Source organism: Drosophila tropicalis, unplaced genomic scaffold (assembly GCF_018151085.1).
Source record: "Drosophila tropicalis isolate 14030-0801.00 unplaced genomic scaffold, ASM1815108v1 contig_694, whole genome shotgun sequence".
In the NCBI taxonomy this organism is placed as follows: domain Eukaryota; kingdom Metazoa; phylum Arthropoda; class Insecta; order Diptera; family Drosophilidae; genus Drosophila; species Drosophila tropicalis.
In genome coordinates, this window is record NW_027173176.1 from 5,744,384 (window position 1) to 5,770,266 (window position 25,883).

The following is a 25,883-nucleotide window of genomic DNA, read 5'->3' on the forward strand; positions in this document are numbered from 1 at the left end:
TTTTTTTTTGTTTTTTTGAGCTGCTCTAACTACCAATTTCCAAACGGGAAGCGTAATAGATTTTTAAATAATTAAGAAAGTAGAATAATAATAGGAAAAAAAAATTAAAAACAAAGTTTTCCATGCACAAGAGGAAGTTGGTGAAAAGTTTTTCTTTTTCTTTCTGTAGTTTTTGTCGTGCAATTTAAGGAAGAAGATGAAGAAATTAAAAAAAAAAAACGAAATTACCCAAAACAATTTTATTCAGAAAATTAAAAAAAGATAAACTAAAAAGAAAAAAACGTGTGGAAAACTTGAAAGATTAGTCGAAATATGTATAGAAAAAAAAAACACAATCACCAGAACTATGTGAAAAAAGGAGCAAGGAGCAAAAAAAATGTATGAAATTGTTGTTGTTGTTGGTTTGATTGATTGAATTGTTGTTGTTTTTTTTTTTTTTTTTTTTTGTCAAAATCTACAGCCAAAGTGTTAATAATGTTGTTATTATTATTGTAAATGAGGTTACTTTGCAACTACAAAAAAATATATATATATATATATATGTAGGTATATTTATATGTATGTATATATATATATGTATATAGGTATGTTTCTATACGCATATACATATATGTATACATTGTATATAGAGATTCAAAACAAAACAAAATCTTGTCCAATTGCTGTGATGTGACTGTACTTTTGGAAAAAAAAAACCGTTTTGCTTAGTATTCGTTTTCAAAATAACGTTTTTTGGGCATTAAACAAATTACAGAATTATCAAATAAATAGTCTGTTCCCGTTTCAGTTTCCAAATGTATCTCCTAACTTGGTTTAAGTTCGCTTTTAAATCTTGATCTTTAGGTTTTCAATTTCTTGAAATGAAGTGAGTTTGTTTTTCGAAACTTAACGAAAACAGAAATATGCAATCTTCAAATTTAAGAGTCAAAGAAAGAATCCGTGAATGAAAGTTATCCAAGTTTTGAGACACTCGATTGAAAAATACACCTGGCACTTGATTAAAACGATGTCTTTTGATGCTAACTCGGTCTTTAATTGCCAAAAATCGTTTTGCGTTCTATAATCCTTGCTATCGACCCAACATTATCTGACATGTTGATTGATTCGAAGATCAGACAAAGATTTTTAATCGATAGAACTTATCGAAATTCGATCAATCAAAAGGGTTTCTTAAGTCTCTGCGGATGTCTTGGACCGAAGTTTGTGTCTCGTTTAAAAGGGAGATTCACTTTCATTCACGAATCTCCTTCCCGTGCTAAGCAAGGTTCAGGTGTTTTCCTTAGAGAGTTTTCCTTTCAGAAACGTAGAATTCAGATTTCTCATTGATTTAGACATTCTGCAATTTAAAGAAGGACTTTGATGGTGGTTGGGGAGGGCGGAGGCGAAGAGTAGGGCGCTGCCAGGGTTGCCAGGTGTTTTTTGTTTTGTTTTGTTTAATGTATGATTGTATCTAACTTAAGAGAGCCTCTGTTTCAATTAATGGTTATATCGGGTAACGTGATATAAGTATATATATATATATACTGTATGATATATATATATATATATATATATATATATATTATATATATATGAAAGGCTGAGCCGATTCGACAAGTTCTATTTTCAGTATTTTCTTCAATTAGTTTTAGCTGTTTTTGTTTTTCTTTTTTGGTAGGAGTATATATGTATGTATGTCTATATGTGATGTCTGAGTAGGAGGTCTGAGTCTGAGTTGGAGTCTGCTTAATTATTTTGTTTTGTTTTTAACATAATTTATTCATGATTATTATTAATATATTTTGTTTTTGTATTTTGAAACAAATTCCTAAGAAAAAGAACTAAGCATTTGTTTTTGTTTTGTGTATGTTTTTTTTTTTTTAAATAAACCTTCTATAGCACCCTTTGTTTTTTTTTTTTTTTTTTTGCTTTTCGTTTGTTATATTTATATATTTTTAAGTTTAAAAAAAAAAAAAAAAATTATGCTTTCTTTTTTTATGGTTGTTTGTTTTGTTGTTAGTTTTTAGACTTTACTTTGTTTCATTTTTGGAATGTGTTTTCTAATAAAACTTGTGTGTGTTTGTGTGTTTTTTGTTTTGGTTTTGGTTTGTTGTTGTTGTTTAATGAAAAAATTGGGATATGGTTTTTGGAGGATTTCGGTACGGCGTACGATTTTGGTTGGCATTATGGGGCTATATACTGTATTTGTACTTTCTGTGTGGGTGTGTGTGTGTATGTGTGTCTGCATTTAATTTAAACTATATTTGGTTACTTTTACTTTTCTCATCGTTTCGTTAATGGAAACTTCATGTCTCTAAGTGGATAGAAGAAACAGGAAGTGAGTGAGAGAGAGAGACAGAGAGAGAGAGAGAGGGATCTTAATGGGAATAGAAGGAGTAGTTTCTTCTTCTTCTATGTGTTGTGTGTGTAGGTGTGTGTGTGTGTGTTTTTCGTCATAGTCTCTGTCGTCATTGTCCTCGTCATCGTGGTCGATCTAAAACAATCGATGCTATAGAAGTGCCTATTTTAGCAGGTAATACCTCCATATTCGCCACAATCGGCTTTATTATTTTTGCTGTACCTACTATCTGGAACGCTGTTCTCGCACTGTTTACCAAAGAAATTATCCGGGCAACTGCAATGAGAGAAATAGGAACAATAAGAAAAATCGTATGTATGTAAGTAGCAACAACAATAAATTAAAAATAATTGAAGAAAGTGTTAAATATACCTAATGCCTATGTGTAGGGCAGATCGATCATATATAATATGTATATCAAGTTGAGAGTATTTTTCCGCACTTTTTAAGTACATTTAAATTTTCTTTTTCCCCTTTTTTTGGGTGGCCATGAACTGCGTTGCAGCATTCTTCGTTTGACCGACCGACGACCACTCGTATTTGCTATATACTTTATATATATATATTAATTATATATATGTATATGTTTATATGCAAATGTGTATATATGTATATTAATATAAACAGAATACAAAATATACTCGCAACAACAACAAATTGTTGGCAAAAACAAAAACCAAGCAGACAGACAGACAGAGAGTCAGTTTATTGCAAGTACAAGAAATGGAAAATCAATATCCTCTCTGTATGTGCACCGCCCCCCTTCCTCCCCCATTATCTGCTGCAGCCCCAAATCTCTCAGCTCCCCCGGGAACCCATAGTTCCACCCCGCCCCTTCTGGTATTGCCCTGCCGCGCCTGCCCATTCGATATTGATCAGACTCAAAAAGAAAAAAGGGAAAAGAGTGTGCGAGACGATGCGCTTTTCTTTTTTTCGGATGCCACTGGGCACTGGAAATGGATTCGATTTTCGGTTTACTTATACACAGGCACTCGACTCTCTCCCGCTCTCCCTCTCTCTCTCTCTTTCTCTGTCTCTGTGGCTATCGTTATTGCTCTCCCTCACCCACATATGGTTTACCCAACTGAAGGTGCTGACAGACATTATTCACATTGCATTCAGTCAGTCTGTCTATCCGTCTTTCCGTCCGTCTGTCTGTGTGTGTGGTGCTAAGGGGGGCTACGCGTGGAGTTTCGGCTAGTGAGTGAATGAGTGAGTGAGAGAGATAAAGATCCTCCTGAAAAACGATTGCAGTCAGACACACACAGAGAGTTCGGTGTGTGCCTCCCCCATAAGAGGGTGTGCGTGTGTGTGTAATGTGATGCCAAAATGCAAGTACAACAAAATGATACTTCTAGTTTCAGATTTTTCATAGACTTTATCAGCTGTCACTAGACACAGAGCGATAGAGACAGGGAGCAAGAGTGAGAGTGAGAGAGAGAGAGAGGGATGGGTTTATCGCTGCAAACCACTTGAGAGTTTAAGATTAAGGAATCAACTTGCAGACGATCGTAAACAAGTCGCCAGAGAGATCTTACGCTCAATCCCTTTTATCCTTTCTGTCCCCCAGAAATGGGATACACACAACACACTAAAATTATCCTTCATGACAGAAAATTTCACAATTCTGTTTAGCATATTCTAATACGATTATAACCGAATCATCATCAGCTTTTGGCTTACGCCCGTGTTTATCTTATACTTAAAATATGTTTAAATACTTTTATACTTACATGCAAACTAATTCATTCAGACTTGGTATCAGCATACAGGTGCCACCGTGAAAACAATAATCGGAAATAACCTTGTTGCAGGGTTTAGCTGAATCCAAGTCCGGCCGCGTGGCAACTGTGAAAAGTGTGGAAAACCAAAGAAACGCACACACACACACACACACACGCACACAGAGGCAAATCAAGCAAGAGCAATATGGAAAGAAAAGAGAAAACATAAACATAAATTTCATGATTACAAGAAAACGAACCAAAAACCAACATAAATTTTGTGTTATTGGCGGGGTTCGCCTTCAAAATGTGCGGAGTGGGACATAAATTAGAAATGAATTGGAGCATATATTCAATATGCCACATCAAAGTGACGAAATGCCCAACAAAATCCACTACATCTCAAGGCCTCCCCCCGCCCTCATCAACATCAACATCATCATGATGATGATTATTACGCTGATCATCATCTGGATCACTCACCTGGTCGGGCATTGATCATGATGCGTCGCTTGTCAATGATTTTGCTGGCTTTATTCTTGGCCCGGCACTCATATTTGCCCGCATCGGAGGAACTATTAAAGGAGCGCACAATTAGCTCGGAACGTCTTCTGTGAAATGAAAACAGATAAAGAGATTTCCCCCAAAATGTCCCACATTTAGATCTAGCGAATTCTCAATCACTCAATGCATCTATTTACTTACTTGTGATGCTTGAATTGGTATACATGGCGATTGCGATTTATGGACTTGTCATCCTTGAACCAAGTAACCTTTGGCGGCGGCTGACCCGACACTTTGCATATAATCCTCAACTCCTGACCATGATCAATGGTTGTCGTATTACTGGGAGTTTTAATCGTTATCGATGTAATCGAAGCGTTCTGTGCTGTGAAATATAAATATCAGATATTAAAGAAAAACTACAATACCCATGGCAATTCTATGATCTATGAATAACTGAGCAAAACGATCAAGCCGAAAAAATGCCAAATATTTTCACTGTTGTCGTGTTTTCTTCTTCGGTTTTTTTCCCCCCGTTTCGTTTAAACCATTAATTTTATCTTCTTCTTTGTTGTTATAAACAAAATAATATATATGTATTCAGATTCCTTATGCTATCATCTGCATAGATTTTGGTGAAAATTTGATAGGAAATTTTTTTGTTATTTTATGATCTTAGCGTCTGTTGGCACTTGAGAGTTAGTTTCGATATGCATTGGGTTGTTAAGTGATGTCGACGAAACAATAACAAGATGATCTATCCCATATGATTTTAATCGATCAATTTATGATCGACTAGGAATGTGCGACACACGTTGAGACCGTTTCAAACACGTCTAAACCAAATTGATGCAATCAATATCTCCGCCAAGTTCATTAAATTTCTCTCAGTGTATGCGTACATACATATGTACATATGTTATTATCTCAGCGTTCATGATGTTTTGTAATCTTTATCAATAGATATATTATATATTGCTGTAGGTGCGAGAACCTATATAAATAAATATGTATACATATACATATATTTTTAGTATCCTCAAAAAGAAAAAAATTGAAAAGAAAAGCCAATTTGCACTCACATTAATCACTTCACGTATTATATATATATATAAAAGTAGATATATGTATATCTATATATATATTTCTATTTGCCAAAAAGTCTCCTTCGCAAACACACACACTTACACACTCACACACACAAACACACACCGACATAACGTAGGAAAACTGAGTCATCATCAATACCATCACCTCGTCAATTTGTTGGCAATGAAACAGTTCCCCTTCTCTTTCTATCTGTCTGCATGCATCTAACTATCTCTATCTTACATAGGCATCTATCTCTTTCGTGTACTCTCTTTATTTTTTGCCAATTTGCCACTCCCCCACACTTATAATTAGCCTCAACATATCACGTGTCCCTCTATCCAATCACATGCCCATTGACAATTGCGTGTGATTTAGTTGAATTGAATTGAATGTGATTCATCAATCGAATGATCATCGATCGATCGATCGATCTGATTAGAGTTTTGACATAACGTTTTAAAGGAAATTTTTCAAATTTTCATCATTAATGTCTTTGGGAAAAGAGTGGGGAGGGAATTATGTAATCGAATTCCCTTTCCATAGAAATGCTTTCGCCTGTTTTGTCTATTTTTAAGCTGAAAGCAGAGAGGAGTCGGCGATTATTTGATTTATAGAATCTTTCGCGTGGCCAGACGAAACAGATATATTCACCTTGATATATCACATTTTCTCTATAGATACATACATACATTATTTATGTAGCTAGGTAGAGGTACACATAATTCATCTATATATTCTACATATGTATGTATATAAAAATGTTCTTATACCCCATCATAAAGCATCATTTTAATTGTGTTGTCTGCTCTGTTCTGGGGGACTTTCTCACGCTCCCAAAAACAACAACAACAACTACAACAAATAAAAGCAAAAACCAAAAACCAAAAAAATCGGCAACTCACAGAAGTCGCAAAAGAAGGCGATTAAGTATTGAAGGCAGCACGCAAACAAGTTGAAGTTGAAGTTGACAATTGTCATGCCTCCACATACACCCATCCCATTCCGCCTTACCCTTCCCTCTCTCGCCCACCCTCTTGGCCATACACCACCACCTTCTTCTTCACCCATCCATCCTCTTTTTTTTTCTTTTTTTTTTTTTTTTTTTTTGGGCGATCGGTCGTAGCCTTTTCAAGTTTCGTTTCAAAGAAATTCAAGGCATAATAATAAGATGAACATTTTTATTTATTTTCTGTGTGTGTACAGCGAAAAAAAAAACAGAATATATATATAAAAATTGGCATATCATTTCATTATTATTATTATGACTTAATTATGCGCTTAACAAAAAGAGGGGGGAACAACAAAAAATAATAATAAAGAGTCGAGTACGAAAAAAAAAATTGTTGTGATTTTCAAAGCGTTTTTGGGCCATTGGTCTCTTTCTTTCTTATTAATTCCCCCCTCCTATCCCCTTGTCGTTTTATGGAATTTCGTTAATGTGTATATGGATCATGGATCATTGGTGGATTTTGGCACTTGGAAGTGCCTTCTCAATGACAATACACATTGTGCGTGTGTGTGTGTGTGTGTGTGTGTGTATTATGAGCAAAAGATGACAGAGAAGCTGCTCTGGCCAAGTGGGTGGCCAGCCAACTGGGAATCGAGAAGTTCCTCGAATTATCCGACTCATATGGATTTCGAAATTTTGAAATATTTGATTTCATCACCAACCAAACATTCAACAAGGAAGTCATTTCAATTCAATTAAATATTAAATGCTTTGGAATAAAATGACATGAATATATAGCTTGATATGAAGCTTTCCCAGGTCTTCTTTTCCCCTTGGGCATTTTCGTTTGTAGCAAAGAATCTTTTGACCGTTTCTGTCCTTTTTTTTTTTTTGTGTTGCAACTTTGTTTGTTAAGATTGGTAGAGCAAAACTTCTTCAATATGTCAAACCTAGACTTGGTTGATCCTATTTTAAATACAGACATTTTGTTGTAAGATGAATTTGAAATATTGGTTTCATATGTATGCATATTTTTGAGTCAAAAACTGTTGAAAACTTATAATTTTTTTAAAAACTAACAACCAAAAAGACAAATAGTTAAATAGTTATAAAAATGTTACAATAGCAAGTCAAATGATTGAATTTTTGGACTTGAAATATCCTTCAGCTATTTGGGGCTCTATCTTCAATTGATTGCTTAGATTTCTATATCTATATAATGTCTGTGATTTTCAGTTTCCGTTTTGCAGCGAACGAGAGAAAAACCCCAGAGGAGAAGAAAATTTGATCATGCTTTTTGCCCGCATTCCCCTAGTTATTTTCACCCCAAGGATCATTGGCCTCTGTTTTAAGTACTAAACGCCATTTTGGGTTATATGTGCGTCAACACTTGTTTTTTTGGGCGGCATTGTGAAGGGAGGGTGGGGGAGTGGCAGCAGTTGCCCTGACGTCAAAAGTTGCTGTTGCTGTTGTTGTTGCTGTCGCAGCTGTTTTTGTCGCGCCGCGCTTCCGGAAAAGTCTGGGCAATGGCAACAACAAGCCGAAAGTAAAGCGAAAATGCGGAGAGGAAGCAAAAATGATGCCAAAGCAAACGCAGGAAAACTGTCGCCGGGCGTGTGTGTGTGCGCGTATTTGAGGGGACAACTATATCGACGACGACGACGACAGCCAAGAGACATGAAAATAACTTTTCATATTTTTTTTCAATATAAATGCTTTTTTTTCTCTTTGCCTTGCTTAAAGCGCTTTTCTTTTCGAGCGTGACGCTGCTGCCTTGCAAATGATTCATGCAAATCCATCAAGAGCGACAGAGAGAGAGAGATGGAAAGAGAAGGTTAGGCTGAGGGGTGGTGGTTCGAGGGGTAGTTGAGGGGGAAATGTGAAAAATATTGTGTGCGGCTTTGGGTTATGGGCGCCAACATGTGGTTTTTGCATCACAACGGTGCGGAATGAGGGACTGGGGGCGGCGGAGGGGGGATAAATTCAAATTAATAAGCTACGAAATTGCAAGCGACTTGCCAAACTGGCGCCATCTGTCGACCACAACAGCAACAACCACAATAATAACAATTAAGCCCTTGGGAACTTGTCGAAACCGGAGATTCATTCATTCTCGATTCTCAGATTCCATTCATGCAAGCCAAATCGAACGAATTGCATATTAATTTTTATTCATATTTTTGGGTTTTCCTTCACGGATTGGCGGTGATTAAGCAAGTGTGCAACATGAACTAAACTCCCTGCCCACCCCTTTTCGCAGTGCACTGCTGAGCATATATTTTCCGAACGATGAAAATGAAAATGAATTTTCATCGTAGAACAGACAATTTATTTTGGCAGTGTCGTGTCGCCGATGACCCACATTCAGCGGAAAAAGAATTTTAAAATTTCTTTTTTGGAATACATATGTATCTGCTTAAAACATGCATATATCACCTATATATATATATATATATATGTATATATATGTATATTCTCCTATATGTATATATTGTATATGGTACTATATGTTTCTCTGTATTTCAGACTTGTCGTGTTATTTATTTGATTATATATTTTGATTCATTTTTTATGGGTCTTGTGTCATTTCATTTTCATTTCCCTCTCCTTTCCGACTCTGGCGAGAGGCTCTTGTAAATAAAATTGAGTTAAAGTGATTTATCTGTCGGCCATATATAGTATACACACACACACACACACACTTAAATGGCATCATCTTATATATATATCAACCTGAATGCAAATACGTGCGTGTAAGTGAATTTGTTGTATGTTGTTATCGCCTGACTTTGCCTTTTAATTAGTTATCATGGATAATATTTGCATAAAGTTTTTCTTGAGATTACGAATCGCTCCTGACAATTGTCATAAGATGTCCATTATCTATATGTGAACAATAATAATCTTCATTTGCCTCAGTTGCCTATATTGTTGTCTAAGATCAGAAACCAGTTCATTGTACTCCTTCACCTACAAATACATTTTTTACCTAATAACTCAATTATAGAACTTCCGTTTGAAATGAATATAGAAATTACATATAGAGTGGTATATGGCTGCAAATTTTTGCAATTAACATTTGCAGATTTTTTATTTGCTTCTTTTCTTTTATTTTTTTGGCTCGAGTTGGACGAAGCGAAAAATCAAACAACAAATCTGTCAACAAAGAGGAGAGAATCAGGCAAACCAAATCAAATCAAATGATGTTGTTCTAAAGGCCCAAAAAAAGAAAGAGAAGCAAAAAAACTAAAGGAAAAAGAAAAACACATAAACCGGAAAGTTAAAAAAGAAATCTGTAAAGAGACAGACTGTCGGGACGGAGGGACATACAGACAGACAGACAGACAGGCGGGAAGGCAGGCAGGCAAATAGGCAAATTTTTGCTCTAGTCTGAGAGATGCTGCTGGCGGACCTGGCAGATGGATGGGAATAGGATGGATGGCTGGCACGTGTGGCCAAAATGTTCGCAATGAAAATGTCTCGACGCCAGCAGAACTAATAAAAATAAGAAAACAGAAACTAGAAACAAGAAGCAACAACAACAACATCAAGAACTGTCGCCATTTGGCCTGATGCTGCTGCTGCTTCTGTTGATTTAGCTTTTCTCCATGTTTGTTTGCTTGTTTTCCTGCGTCTTGCCTTTTCTTTTCTTTTCTTTTCGTTACGTTTCGATTCATTTCGCTTCGTTTGACTTGGCGTATTTTTTTCCCTTTCTTTCGATTTTTGCACACATTGCGTATACGCAATATGAAGACGTTGCTTTGAAGGGAAGACGTTTTTCTTTCGTTTGGCAGCAGCAGCAGCAGCAGCAGGGAAAATTCAGATCGAACTTTTCTCAATTTTTTGCTTTGAACTTCATGTTGTCTATATAGACGGTATATAGCACGATATTTGTATATATATACACATATATTTAACCACTGACTGTGCCTCGTTTAATTTGAGTCAAGTGAGTGTGAGATGAGGTGTGGTGGAGAGGGGTGAGGTGGATTGCAGCTTTCTTGCCTCTGCCTCTAAATGCCAAGCAATCTCCGATGGCAGCCGTCGTTTGCTTCTTTTATAGACCTACATCAGCCAAATCTCATCCCCAATCCCAACCCCGCCTCACCCTCTCACCCTTTTACTATTATTATTTGTTTTGTTTATTTGGTTTGCTTTTCTTTGTTTGCTGCCGATGCTTCTGCTGGCCGACATCATCATCATCATCATCATCTCGTCGCTCTATTTTGTTGCCCGTTCTTCCCGTTCTGTGAACAGATTTTGCGAATCTCCAACCAACAGCTGTTACCCCAAAAAAAAAAAGTGAATTATATATTCTTATATATGCACGAACATATGTATATATCTTTTCCTATTCCCCCACACTTATCTCCCCAACACTATTCTCCTATTCCATTTTCCACCATTAAACATTAGCATGCAAAAATTTCTTAGCATTTCTTTCTTTCTATCTGTTATCATTTGAACCTTAATTTCTCACGTTCTTCTCTGACTAATACCCTAAAGCCAACAAGACAGGTGGCTTATCAATAGAAAACTGGAGAACAGCACCGAAAACTGGCATCTGGGCAACTGATAAGCAAAAGTGACTACTTATGTCTTAGGTCAAATTGTGATTCATTTAGTAGAAAAAAGAAGACACAAACTTAGTTTAATAGGTCAGTTGAATATTGGTTTAAAAGTTCTAAAGGTCAAAATTGTTCTTAAGAAAGTTTTGTGTTTTAAAAATTGAATGATCAAAATGACCAAAAATCATCTCTTTCTAATCAATTAGATATAATCATTCAATAGATACAAAATAAGTTTTTTATTATTTATTACTTCTCCTTCAATATTTCAGAGGGAGCAGCAAACAATACAAATACTAAAACAATTAAGAAAATAAAATGAAGCCTCATTGAAGTTATTTTCAAAGTTCTGCCATTTCGTTCTCTATCTAGGCCAATAATGTCTTTGATTTAACTTTAATTTTTGTTTAGACACAAACACTTCACTTGAGTTTGTGACGTCAGCAGCAAACATGAGCAGCAGCAGACGTAGCATCAGGTCAGCAAACAAAATAAAAACCCACAAGCAAACAAACAATATCAACGAACGAACGAACCAACGGACAAATTGATTTACAATTTTTTTTCCCTACTGCAAACACATAATATATATGTGATAAAATTTTCCTGCATTTCACAAACTTTCCACAGAGAATGATAGAGAGAGAGACAGAAAGAGAGCGAGATGATGCTGCTGACGACGATGTTGCTGATGGTGCACGTGATGTGACACCAGCAACACTCAACACCAACAGCAACATGCTGCTGCTGATGTTGATGTTGATGACGTATCTACTGATAGATATTTTTTGCTGCTACTGTGCGTGACTCTCTATTTCAGTTGTTGTTTTCTATTTCTCTTTCGTTTCTTTGTCACAATCTTATTGTTGTTGTTTGAGGGGGCGGTGGCCCCTTAGTTAACCGCATGCCTTCTCTTACCAACTTCTTGCCATGTTTTTCACGAAAACTGTCAAAATGTTAGCCAAATATTTGGTGTCATTTTATGTAAATTTGTCCATATATATATATACATATATAAATATATATATGTATATAATAAATATATATATTTCCTAGACATTTAGCGTGTTATGACAAAACACATTTCTTGCTATAAAGATTTTGTTTCGGTTACTGTTTTGATTGTTCTTGTTGTTATTGCCTTAGCTTGTTGTTTTGTTGGGGGCGTGTGAATTCAAACAATGCGGCAGTGATAATGTTTGATAAGAACCAGAGGGAAAGAGAAAAAGAAACAGAAGGAGATGGAGATGCTGGGACAAGATGGGATGAAAAAATACAACAAAAAAAGTGCTGGTGTTTGTCTTCAGAGATTCATTCGAATAGGCACACCATCCAGGGATGGAAATCAGCTCAATCATTCAAAGACAATTACATATTCTCTGTAGAATAAAAGCGAGGTGGGAGACTTCTATTTAGATATCATTCATTTCTCCATTTAATTTTTAAATTATTAATCTTAAGTCAGATTCTGCAAAACATTTGAACATGCAAAAGGGCAGCATAGAGAATTGAATTGACTAAATTTGGAATACTAATACATAATGAGATAGATGTCTTGCCTTGAACAAGCCTTACTTGGCCTTTAAGGACGAGTGTTGCATATAGGCATCATTTGTGGATATTCATTGTGAAGTTATTAAGCCATACATATATCAAGATATGTATTTTATTATGTCTACCTATTTGGGTCTATAATTTCAACACTTATAGAGCTCATTGATTCCAACCCTATGGCTTTGAAAACGTCATAGAACTCCTTCTCTCTGTGTGTGTGCGTGTGTACATACTCTAAGCCACATAAATACACTCATATGTGATACTCATACATATTCATTTGCTTTGCTTTGCTTTGCTTTTGTGTTTGCCCCTTGGCGACAGCGTGTGAAATTTATGAAATGCAGCAGCAGCAGCAGCAGGCACAATGTGGGCGGGCATTTTTGAGATTTTGCGCCCAAGGCCAAGATTAAACGCCCTCCAACCACCTCACCCCTCTCTCTAGCTCTCTCTCCCTTTCTCTCTCTCTTTGTCTTTTTATTAATATCTGTGCGCTGCCGCTGCCGCTTATCGTTGTCAAAGTCAAAGTAAAAACGTTTTGTGACTTTGTTTGATTAATGCCACATAAAAATGCAACTGTAAAAGAATTGTGTATATATATGTATATATGTCTATTTTTTTGGCGTATACCCTAGCAAAGAAAAGGTAGAGTAAAATCTAGCAGAGTATGAATATAAATTTATCGAGTGACATGTCGAATTGCTAGTTCATATACTATAGTATATATATAAATCAATTCTTTATTTATAATTGATTACTAAAATAAGATTGAGATTCGGTTAGTTTTTCTGTTGTTGTTGTAGAGGGGCTCGCTGCTGCTCATCATCAGCCTGGTTGTTGTTTTTGTTGCTGTTGTTGGGTTACAAAGCGCCTGATTGCTGATAGCCATCAGGGCGACATGGACGACGACGACGGCGACGACGACGGAGACGACGACTACTCGAAGTTGCAATTGTTTGGCAATGACAAAGCGCACCTCCCAGACAGCCCAGGCCAGACAATCAGAAGGACAGACAAAGAGTCGGACAGTCGACGGCAGAAATGCAAAAAGCAAACAAACCATAATTAAGTTGCACTCGAAGAGATGGCAAAACAGAAAAAAAAGAAGCAAAAGAACTAAGGAGCAGTTCAATCGAAAGGAGAAGAAACAGCAGCAGCAACAGGAACAGCTTTAGTCGTTCACTAAGTCAGTGAGTCAGGCCATGGACGAGCAAGCGAGGCAAACGAGCGATGATCTTAATTCTTTTTAAATCGATCAATTTCTTGACGACATTATTTCTGCAGGCCCATCCCCAAGTTACAGATCCAGACTCAGACTCAGACTAAGACCCAGACCGTGGCTCAGACTCAGACCAAAGAGACTGAGAGAGCAAATCGTGGTCTTCTTCGAGTCGAGGCGTTTATATTACGTGGGTGAGCCTAACAAGTGGAATGACTAAGCGACTCTCACTCTGCTGGTTCGCCGTCTGCGGCTGCCTGGTATCATTGTTGGATCTGGACGCGCCCTTTTGCTAAAAATAGCATCAACACATATCAAGGTTGACTTTACATTTTTAGTTGAATACTATTATATGGATTTATATACATATATATAGACGAATATATATCATTTGAGCTATCATAACCATAGCGGGAAACAACAAACTCTTTGCCATTCTGCGCCTAATCTAGAGCAAAATCTTTTGACCAAACTTAACCCAATTTTCTAGCGAAACAAAATGACTCAAAAGGAAAATGAGCACATTACAAGAAACCACTGCTAAGAAAGAGAAAGAAACAGAGAGACGCAGAGAGAGAGAGAGAGAGAGAGAGAAGGAGCAAGAGATAAAAACACAGGAGGACAGTGTGTAAAGGCGGAAAGTGTTGAGGTGTATGAAGTATGAAGAGAGAGCGTGGCCAAAGAGTGAGAAAAAGTTGTCTTTCATTTACTGAACAGGAGCGCCATAAATTAACCTGCAGGAGCTAGCAAATGGGGCTGCAAAAATGCAAATCTCAATCATGATTTCTATTCTTAGTGTAATCTCCGATAATTGAATCCCGTAGATAAAATCTTAAAAGGTTTTTATGTTAACTCAGTTTTTAAATGATGGATATCTCTCTCTTATTACTTAAGAATCCGCTCCTGATATTTATTTGCCATCTGATGACGATGACAATGACGATGACGATGATGATGAGCTTATCTTAGACACGTTCAGTAGGGATTTGCGACTGACTGACTGACATTTGTCGGACTAGCATAAAGAATCCTTTTTCAACAGCCGACAAACTAAAGTTTTTGCACATTTTTGTGTTTTGGTTTCTTTTCCGTTTATCAGCGTGAGAAAAATCTTTTCAAAATAAGAAAGCGACTGCAGCGGGCGCAGCAGCCGCCGCAGCAGCTGTTATGACCTTCAGCTGAGAAATAACTGTTCACACCCACTGGGCAGGCAGGCAGGCTGGTTGGCTGGTTGCTTGGCTGGCAGTCGGTCGGGCAGCTGGTTGCCAACCAGCCAGCCAGCACCTGGTTAAATTTGGTTCATGTTGCTCTGATTGAACTTAAATGATACGGAAGTCGTCGTCGTCGTCGTCGTTGTCGGTCTGCAGACAAAAGTAAAGTAAACCTTAAGCTAAACAAAATTCTCACGCTTTTGGCCACTTGGATTACCCGCTAAGATTACATGAAAATGCGCCTACACACACCAACACACACACACACACACACACACATGGACAGAGTGTAGCTCAAGTTGTTCAGACATAAATCAGCTGAGCTAAGCCAAGTTGGCGGCTTTTGAAGTTGGTTGTACGCATGCCAAAAGCGGCTTAAATGTCCAAAAGTGGGGAACTAGCAACAACAACAACTACTACTAGCAACAACTACTGAGTGGAAAATGTGAAAATGTCTAAAGAAGAGAAAAGCCAACAGCAACAATAACAGCAGTAGCAACAGCAGCAAACAACATGTGGGAACTTCTCTCTGGCCGCTGCACTTTTTCCATTTCAAATTTAGTTTTAACGAAATAAATAAAATAAAAAAAAATTAATCATACGCCCCATTAACATGCCTTGAATGATGCAATGACCTAACACTTCTCTACTCATCATCATCATCATCATCTTCATCGTCGTCATGATCCGCCACCATCACCATCGCCATGGCCCGCCCACAGTTTCTCCTCTTGTGTTTTTCTGTGTCCGTTTCTGGGAAATGACACACACTAAAAATTTACCAAGAAAATTGCACATGACGATGATGAGAAAATACAGAATATTTATAGATCTCAATTGGAATTACTATACATAGACTATGTGTTATCAAACTAGCCCATTATCGCGGCGCCGTCACTTTAGATACCCAGCAGAATAAAAAGCAAAATTTAGATAAAGGAGCTTCAATATGAATACTTTTTTTTTATTAAAACCAAAAGATTTAATAGTTTGGATACAGGTAGCTCACGAAAATAGTAAAGGGAAAATGAAAGAAACTAATATACCCCCATACATCATACAATTCTTATACTTCTATTCTTGTGGCAATAGACCATGCTTATCAGTCTTCGGTCCTCTTCAATTGGTGTGTAAAACATTCTTATCGATTCAATACAATTAGCAAATACAGCAAAAAAGAAAAACGAAAAATGGGTGAAGTGCTATTTTTACATTAATGTATGAAAGGGGAATCCTCGTTTGTCGAGGGGGTTTCCTACATCTTGATTAAACTTGTTGGGCTAACCATAGTCATGTCGAAAATAAGTGCTTTCCTAAACAAGTGAAGTTAACGAATTTTAGCTTCCAATATATCAAGTCTCTCAATATATCTTGTCCCTCGTAGCCTTAACTCGACGGGGTCAAAAAAAAAAAATAAATGCTAAACTAGGCTCTTATTAATATTATAAAGGATTCTCTATAGAATTAAATCTTTCTGTCATAAACCAGACGTCGGGGTCACCATTTAATAAAATTGCAAAATTGAACGGGGCTTAAGCAAAATTCTAAAAAACCATTTCATTTAGTCTTATTGAGTAATTCCATGGCTTATTTAACGATGTGTTAGAAAAGTGATATTAGGCTTCCCCCTCAATTAATCTACACGAAAAAGAATTGGGTGGAAAATTGAGTCAAATTTACAGTTATGTGTGTGGAGCAATGCGTAAAGCGAACGGTTACGCCTCACTAGATGCAACCCCAAAAAGGTTTTTTCTGTTGTTGTTTTGTTTTTTCGTTTTTCTTGGATACCACACCCAAAAAATTGCACAACAAGAACGAAGCAACTAACTAAATTTAAGCAACTTGTGTGTAGTGTGTGTGTGAATGAATAGTTTGCTGTTCTTCAATCAATTTTAATACATTGAGCTTGAAGTATGTAAAACAACAACAACAACAAAACCAAATACAAAAAAAGTTTAAAATTGCGAAAAGAAATCGTTTGGCCATCAATAAGAAATCAAAAGTCCGAAATTCAGAATGTTTGTTGTTTAGGGCGTTGTGGCCGAGGCAAAGGCAAAGCCAAAGGCAGAGAGTGGCAGCGGCTCCCCTTGAGCAAAATAAATAAATAAAAGTGGGCAAACTATTACAACATTTGTGATGTTTATTAATACGAAATTAAGTAGCTGCCGTTAAACAACAACAACAACAGCAGCAGCAACAACAAACAGGCGAAGGTGTTTCTTCTTTTTTTCCCCCTTTGCGTCTTCTTTTTTTGTTGTTGTTGTTGTGTGTGTGTGTGTGTGTGTGTGTGTGTGTGTATTTTGGGTGGGTGGCCCAGACACGGCAAAAGAGCGTGGAGTGTGGCGTGTGGCGTGAGGATAAGATTTGGGGGGATGGAAATGGAATGGTGGGGAGGAGGGCCCACAAGCAGCGCTTTCATCTTTTTGTAATTAGGCGAGCGCTGAAAAGACCGATAGACAGATCGATGGATAGGCCCGAATATAGAAAATTGCTTTTTACATGTACCAACCAATTGTACGTACCCCCGCGCGCACATTTCGTAGGTCTTAGAGGCCTCTGAAAAAAAAAGATGAAAATTTAAAGAGCAGTCCGGACCCAGACCCAGTCTAGTTCAGACCAGACACTATAAATGTTTACATCGTCAAGAGTATATGTCTTATTTTGAATGAGAAGATATAACAATTTGATGATGATGAAACTTTAACCAAAAGAAAATCTTAGGTAAAAACGCCAATGAGATATGACCAACCGAGCAGAAGAAGATCTTTTGAAAGTTTTAATAGCCAATGGGCATTAGAGCTTTATAAATTTGTCTGATATATAGACATAAATCGAAATGAACCCAACAACTCATTAGAAGTTGACCAATCTTAAAAGTTGGCCAATTGCTCAGAAGGCTTACAAAATTGAAAAGTATTTGTAAATATTTAAAATCAAAGTCTAAAAACCAATTTTCAATAATGAAACTTTTAGTTACCTTCTTTGTAAGAGTATTCGATTTTTGAAAAATTCTATTTGAGTTTTTACACATGCAGACCAAAAGTCTTGGCCCACCAGCTGTCGATATAGTAAACTATATGCTATTTACTCATTCTATCACTCTCTCTCTTTCACACAAACATATACTCATTAAATTCTTTTTGTGTGTGTGTGTGTTTTTTGGAAATTCTAAAGAGTCTTTTTGTTGTTGTGGTTGCACATGAACCCCTGCGAGTGAACCGATTGCTGAAGGCGATCAACTGGGCCCGGAGGCGGTGGCAAAGCCCAAAAGACGGTGGGGAGGGGGGCTACAACATGGGTGGAGGCGGGGGCGTTTTATAATTAATTGTAATTGTCGTTGAAAGATTAATTTGGTTGCGCTTCAATGGCGCTTCATTGTCGGGGCCGAGTCGGAACAGCAGCAGCAGCAGCCATTGAAATCAATTTGATATAGTTTTTTTTTTCCTTTTTTTGGTCTGTCTAGAAACACATACAAATGCACACCACACTCTCATATATAGATATATGTATGTATATATACATATATTATATATATAGATAGAGGAGCATAAATATATATTTTATGCTGCTGCGAAAAGTGCAATCAAGTGGTTGGGTTAACAGAGGGGGGAAACACTGCCACGGCATGGAGAGGGTAGGCTCTAGAAAATCTTCAAAGGGGCGACTTCTGTCTACAGTTTGGGGCCATTGAAATGGAGCATAAAAATTGTAGAACTATAAATAAGCAAAAAAAAACCAAACAGAAAGACAGACAGACTAACAGAGTGAGTGAAAGAGAGAGAGAGAGAGAGTGTGTGTTGATGTTGCTATTGTACGTGCGGTTATTCCCAGTGTGTTTTTTGTTTTTGGGTGTTGCCCCTGCGCCTGCATTTCAAATCAAAAACTCACAAAAGTTGTTGCTGCTGTTGCTGCCCCAAAACATTTCCGCAGATCAAAGTCACAGCTTGACAAAATTCTATGGAAAAAAGCCAGCTGGGTTGCTAATTGCTTTCATATCACCGAGAGAGATCTGTTTCTTTTTTTGATTTTGATAACAACATGGGACACCACCACCAAAAAAAAGTGGTATGAGGTGTTGCTTGTTGGCTGGCTGGCTGGCTCTGGCTCTGGCTCTGTGGCTCTCTACGTTTTCAACACCTGTGATTCACTCACTCCCACACTATACTCCATCCTACCCCACCTCACAGACACAACAGCCACAACTGATTGATATGCAAAAAATTTATATAGAAATAACCAAAAAACTAAAATATATATGTATAATTTTCCTTCGTTTTCGGTTTGGCAATCGAGGGCGCCCAGTAGGGCCCTTTGATCTCTCTTAAGCAAAATGGCGCCAGGCTGTTGCTGTTGTTGATGTTGATGTTGCTGGTGTACATGTTGCTCAGCCGTTGCAGCTCTAATTAGTTTCACTTTTCCCGTGAGGGGAAGAATATCTTCTGCTTTAAAATCTTTCTTCTTCTACTTCGTCATCATCTTCGTCGTTGGCTTCGTAGCAGTCGGTTTCTGTTGTTGTAGTTGTTGTCGTTTGTCGTCGCCTTGTCAAAGTCACTTGTATATAAAAATAACATGACTATAAATTTCATTAAACATGAAAGATTTTCATATAAATATTTCATCATTTTTTATACACTAGGAAGTCAAAACTAAAACATTTAACAATAACTAATTGCCAATGACATACATACATACATACATATGTATGTATATGCCTATGTATATATGTATGTATGTAGGTACATAAACAAGTTGTTGTTGCTACCACTTGACCAAAAGTATCTAGCAAAAGTTGCCACAATACCAACAACAACAACAACAACTCCACCACATCCACTGGCTGACTCTGGCCTCGTCGTAGTCTGGGCAATCATCATCATTAGCTATGGCCATTTTTGGGTAAATAGTGCAACCCTCTTTGCATAATAATGTGAAACGGGCTAGCTACTTGCGGCGCATTTGGTGAAAATGCGCGAAAACAAAACCAACCAGCAACATTTTTGTGTCTAAATAAAGATGCGTTGCCAGCAGCAGCAATAATACTAGCAACATTCAACAACCACAACCACAACAACAACAACAACTAGCAAGTGAAGCTTCTCTTACTGTCAGCCTAGTTGTTGTAGTTATTGTTGTTGTTGTTGCGGTTGCTGGTGCTTAACCCGGTAGTAAATTTTGCTACACTTTTGCTCGAACCAAATAATCGAAAAGAGTTTTATACATAAATCAAATCTAAGATGTTAACACCGCCCGATACTCATAACTCAAAATTAACAAACAACAACAATAGAATAAGAAAAACCAAAAATTCCATTTGTTTATACATAGAGTGATTCACCTTCTCAATAGTTCCAAAACTAACAATAACATTACGACTATATAGTATAAGAATGCACTTTTTGAAATTATTTTGTATATTTACAAAGTATGCCCACAACAGGAGGGATTTAAATGGAAATTTTTGCAAATATTTAGGCAAAAATTGTAATCATCATGATGATGATTCAATTTATTGGACTACATCTTGCAAATTGGTTTGCCTCAGTTTGAAAGAGGATGCTAAGTAACTTTTTAGCCAACTAGAACACACAACTGTCTCTCTAGCTTGAGGATACAATGTTCTTTTTCTTCTGAAGAAGAGAGAAAAGAATTCGGGCTTTCACCCTATTAGGTAAATATACATGATTTGGCATAAATAGCTCAACAAAACAAAAAAAAACAAACCAAAATAAATGCATTCAATTCTAGTAGTAGCCGGTTTAACATTGTTTGTTAGGTCATAAATATTACGTATACGCAGTAGCGCCTTCACTGGGAAATGGCACAGTGAACTACGTCACAGGCGTAAAGTTCGCACTTGATTTCTAGGTAATGGGCTAATACAAGCTTATCTTGCTTGTGATAAGAAATTGTTAACACAATAGATATATATCCACACACACACACAGACACACACACACACGCATCTATCTGGCAATCTAGTGGCACCCACACTTAAGTTTCATTTTATTATTGTTGTTGTTATTGCTGCTTCTTTCCGCTCATTTGCAAGCATGTCAGGCCCCAAATCAGACGGACGAGCGAGCCAATGGCCCCCAGATAAAGCAACAACAAAAATCTGTCATAGACTTGCCCAAAAAAAAAAAAAAAAAACAACAATAACAAGAGCATAGAAAATGACTTAAAAAAATGCGGCTGCTTTAAAGTTTTTTGTTTTTTTTTTTTTTTGTTTTGGCATCATTAAAATGTACAAAGCAATGTCTATAATTTTTTTTTTTTTTTTTTTTTTTACTTAAAATTTATTTCTAACCGCAGCGTGGGAATTGCCCATCATCAATTGTTTAGGCGGGGCGCCAAAAAATAGGAAAAACTAAAGCATTATAAATGCATTAAGAGTAAATGAGAGGTAATGAGAAAAAAAATAGTTAAGAAAATTGTTGACAAACTTAGCTGGAAAGGAGAAATGATTTTTGGCTGAGTTTTGAGATGCTTTGTCATTAATCATTAAGCAGAACTAAAGTTGTTGTTAAAATTGTTTCTTTTTTTTCGTGAGGTTTATCAATTTTAATGAATCAAGACTTAACAATGCCGTGAGTTTTATCTAGCATTTGGTCATAAATACTTATATTGCTCATACGCACTGTTTGCCACTGTTTATGATCTATGAAAAACAGTTAACCAAAATGCCATTAAAAAAAAACAAAATAACTGGGCCCCCACAACACACACACATACACACACACACACACACACACACACAGGCATACCACAAATGCGACCGATGCGATGCGATGATCATAATGATAATGAAGTTTCAACTTAAGCATGCAAATTGAATTGATGTTGCTTGTGTTGCTGCCGTTCTGGAAATTATATAGCTTGAATAGCTGAAACAGGTGCTCTCTCCCCCCTTGATTGTGTGTACCTCTTCCCGCAGCAATCCCCTTGATTGCCCCCGTAAATTGCCCGATTGCTGGGCCCTGCTGCCTGACTGCCTGCCTGCTTGCCTGGCTGCCACTCAGTCAGTTGGCAACACGTGCCCAGGGCAATAATGTTGCCTGACTGCTGCCTGCCTGCCTGCCTTGGCAAAATAATTACGTAATAAATGGTTGGCAGGAGCAGCAGCAGCAGCAGCAACAGCAGCAACAACAAAGAGGCAACATCAGAAGCTAAAGCCAGAATTGCTGTGCCTGCTGCTGTCAGCCAAAAATATGTTAAGAATTTTCACCATACAAAACGAAGAAGAGACTGCCTGCAAGAATGAAAGATCGAGCGAGTGTTCCAACAGCAACAAAAAACCAACGACCAATCATTTACTACTTCCACTACAACTACTAGCAACATGTTGCTCATATATATACATACATACAATCCAAAGAAGGGTGTTTACAAGCAATCTTTTATATTTGTGAATCAAAGAATTTAATCTAGAAGGATCATACATATATTTGAAAGTTTTAGAGTAAGATTTATAACTTTGGGATGTCACATATTTTTTTTGATTGGCATTGCTAAACCCAGAAACATTTTACATTGTTTTTATTTATTTTTATGCACTTGTGATTGGTTATTAGTATTAGTATTCGATTGTCTCTAGAAACCTTTCAAGTGGTATTTCCTCCCATAGTTTTCCCTTAGAATTTACTTTCAACACATCTACATAGATTAATTTCGCTGTTTTTTTTTTTTTGGGGGGGGGCGGGTGGAGAATCTCAATCTTTTGTTTAGAATAATGTGAAAAGCAAACAAAAAACAGAAACAGAAATATTTATGTGCTTGTATTTTGGAAAAGTCATTGGCAACATGTTGCTAATGTTCCGCACAAAACAGCAATGGACAACAGCAACATCATTGGCCCAAGAGCAACACAATCAATAATCGCATCGATAAAGATCGTTAAACGAAATGTTTTTATTTCTGACTCTGCCACGCAGCGCGATGAATGTTTCTTTTCTGCCAGCAAACTTGGCGATGCCACGACAATTGCAGCCAGCCAACAGCAGCAGCAGCAGCAAATAACCAGCAAGCAAACGTATATGAGTTATGGGCAATGTCCTCTTGGTTGTCCACCAGCTGCGCTTTCGCACGCCACACACATGAGCAGGCAATGGCAATGGTTCACCTGACTACAACTAACTTCCCCCTCCCCCGGCCTCCTCATCTAGCTAACATAGCCAGCCCCCTTGAAGAGTGCGTCTGGCTTGCTGTGCGGTAAATTCGCTTTATGGGTTCCCGACAACAGCAACAAAAACAACAACGAGAACAACAACAACCAGCGACGACGCGACGACGACGACGACGACGACGACTATGAACTGCTCTATGCTAATTACGTCATGGGGGACGACGCTTCATACCTAATTTTGCATTGTGGGAACCGAAAACTGGAAATCCAAGACCAACTCCTCTCAACTGCCTACCTCCCTACTGCGTTTCCCCCCCTTCTCACCACCCCTCTTTTATCTGTCTTACATTTTCCAATAAAAAAAATGGGCACTGCAGCAGCAGCAGCAGCAACTGTTAAGCAAATGTGTCGCAGCCAAAGCCAAAGTCTCAGTCGACGTTAGCGTTGCTGTTGGCGTTGTTGGCTATATAATGACTTTTTCGACTTGCTATGACTTCTTGTGGTCTTTTTTCGCATTTGTTGTTGTTGTTGTTTTTTTTTTTTTTTTTGTATATGCTTTATGCGATCGCTTTGGTCTAGCTAGGCCTGGTCAAGTAGCAGCGACAGCATCAGCAACAGCAACAGCAACAACAGCAGCAGCAGCATGTGTTGCCGCTGTTACTATTGGTGGTGGGCCAGGTTTTGCCTTCTTTGTTGCTGCAACAGCAGCAAAAAACCGTTGCCGTTTGTTTGTTTTTGTTGCTGCTGTGTGTGGCATGCAGCAACTTGTTGTTATTGTTGCTGCTGCTGATGCTATTGCTGGTGGCAAGTTGAAATAATTTTGTGTGTGAAAATATTTGTGAAGGAGCAACATGTTGTTGCGGGTGTGCAACAATTGATGCTCCATAACGATGTATGCAATTCACACGTGATACAAGTGAAACCTTCAAAAAATTGAACGAATTTTAAACATTGGTAAGAGAATGTTAGATAGAATTCTGCAATTTGCAATCTCAGTATCATGACATAAGTGCCCTAGCTCTGGACTATTGTCGTTGCATCTCGAAAGTAACAATTTTTTTCTCATCGATTCTTAAGATTGGCCCACAATCGATACCAAACACCTTGAAATTGTCCCCAGAGTTTCTTGATTCTGGCAGATAGAACAAAGCCTTTCGTGGCTTCCACGAAGGCTAAAAACTACTAAAGTAAATTAATGTTTAATTTCAATTATAGCTTTTTATAGCAGCTATTTCATAAATGTTGGTTAAGTGTGGGCAAACAGAAATTTCATTTAGACACATTTAAATACCATTTAAATAGCTTTTTGTTGCTGCTGCTGTTGTTCTTATTGTTGTTGTTTTTGGGGTACAAGGTGAAGCAGCCAGCAATAGCCGAGCAGCAATAACAACAACAACAACAACAACAACAACAGCAAAACAGCAGTTGTCGGTTGTTGGTTGCCAGAGCAAATTTGTTGCCAGCGGCGACGAATAAAATGCTGCTAAAAATGCAAGTCCAATGAGTCTAAGTAACATGTATGCGTGAATGTATGTGTGTGTGTGTGTGTGTGTGTGTACAAACAGAGCTTGGGAACTAAAAAGCAAAAAAGAAGAGTTAAACACGCGCCTCCGAGTTGAAATTGTGGCCAGTGGCCAAACGCGCGCCTTGACCAGGCGGTGGCCAGCGGGCAAGTTTTTCGATATAAATTCTTTTTTTTCATATGCAATATTACACTGTCCAAAAAGCAAAAATAAAAACCAACAACCATCGGGTATAGCAACTTAACAACAATTATTAAACTATTGACTTAAACTTGAATTTGGTAATTCTAAATACACTTCAGCAAACGTTATCTAGTTAAGGAATATAATCGGAAAATTTATTTTATTGATTGGCGTTTTTGCATCGGGGGTGGTTTTCTAGTAGGGTATTCAGCAGTCTGTCATAACTAATATTTCGTTGGCCCTGGCTCTTTTCGGCACATGGTCATCTTACCGGCCGGTAGACAGCGAGGGACAGATAGATGGATGCCAAAACATTATATGATTGGGCGCAATTTAGCCCAAAACAGGCGGCATCCTTATAATAATACATATTTTATATCATTTTGGTGTATGTTCTTCTTTTTTGTCGTTGGGCAAGAAGAGGAGGCAAATATTGAAATGCCCAGCCTCTCTGTGTGTGTGTGTGTGTGTGTGTGCGTTTTTGTCTCTGGGATTTCCTTTAGCTTGGCATTGGGCATTACGGGAAAATCCCCGACCAGGTCTCACGCCAAGTGACAACGTTTGGATAAAATTCGTCATAAGGACACGGGGGAATTTCCGGCATCAGGACAAACACATGTCTTCTTACCTGTCCATTTTGTGACACAGTGACTTTTTGCCAAAAACGGTGAAGAAGAAGGCCAGAACAGATTAGCCAAGGGCACACACACACGCACACAATTTGACACTTGATGATATGGAAGAAGGGGAAATCCTAGGCGGGGCAGCAGCAGCAGCAGGTAGTTGGACAAACAACATGTTGCAATATTCAATAGATTAATCAAAATGCTTAAAATTTAAACTATTTTTTTTTTTTTTTTTGTTTTTGCTCCAAAACTGACAAACCAAATACTCAA

The 25,883-nt window shown here is 37.6% G+C and overlaps 1 protein-coding gene across 3 annotated transcripts in view; it reads right to left on the reverse strand.

Annotated features, from left to right (window-relative positions):
- The window catches only part of vn (membrane-bound neuregulin protein vein), a 37,871-nt gene that overhangs the window by 1,697 nt on the left and 10,291 nt on the right, over nucleotides 1-25,883 (reverse strand). Inside the window, exons 2-5 of one of the 3 annotated variants that reach the window (XM_068293261.1) lie at nucleotides 4,768-4,951; nucleotides 4,546-4,673; nucleotides 4,072-4,186; nucleotides 2,565-2,614 (exon numbers count right to left, since the gene is read on the reverse strand). In XM_068293261.1, coding sequence (XP_068149362.1) covers nucleotides 2,565-2,614; nucleotides 4,072-4,186; nucleotides 4,546-4,673; nucleotides 4,768-4,951 — 477 coding nt within the window. Of the gene's footprint in view, nucleotides 1-2,519; nucleotides 2,615-4,071; nucleotides 4,187-4,545; nucleotides 4,674-4,767; nucleotides 4,952-25,883 lie in introns of all 3 variants that reach the window. The other 2 variants (XM_068293260.1, XM_068293259.1) reach the window with 2 other exon arrangements.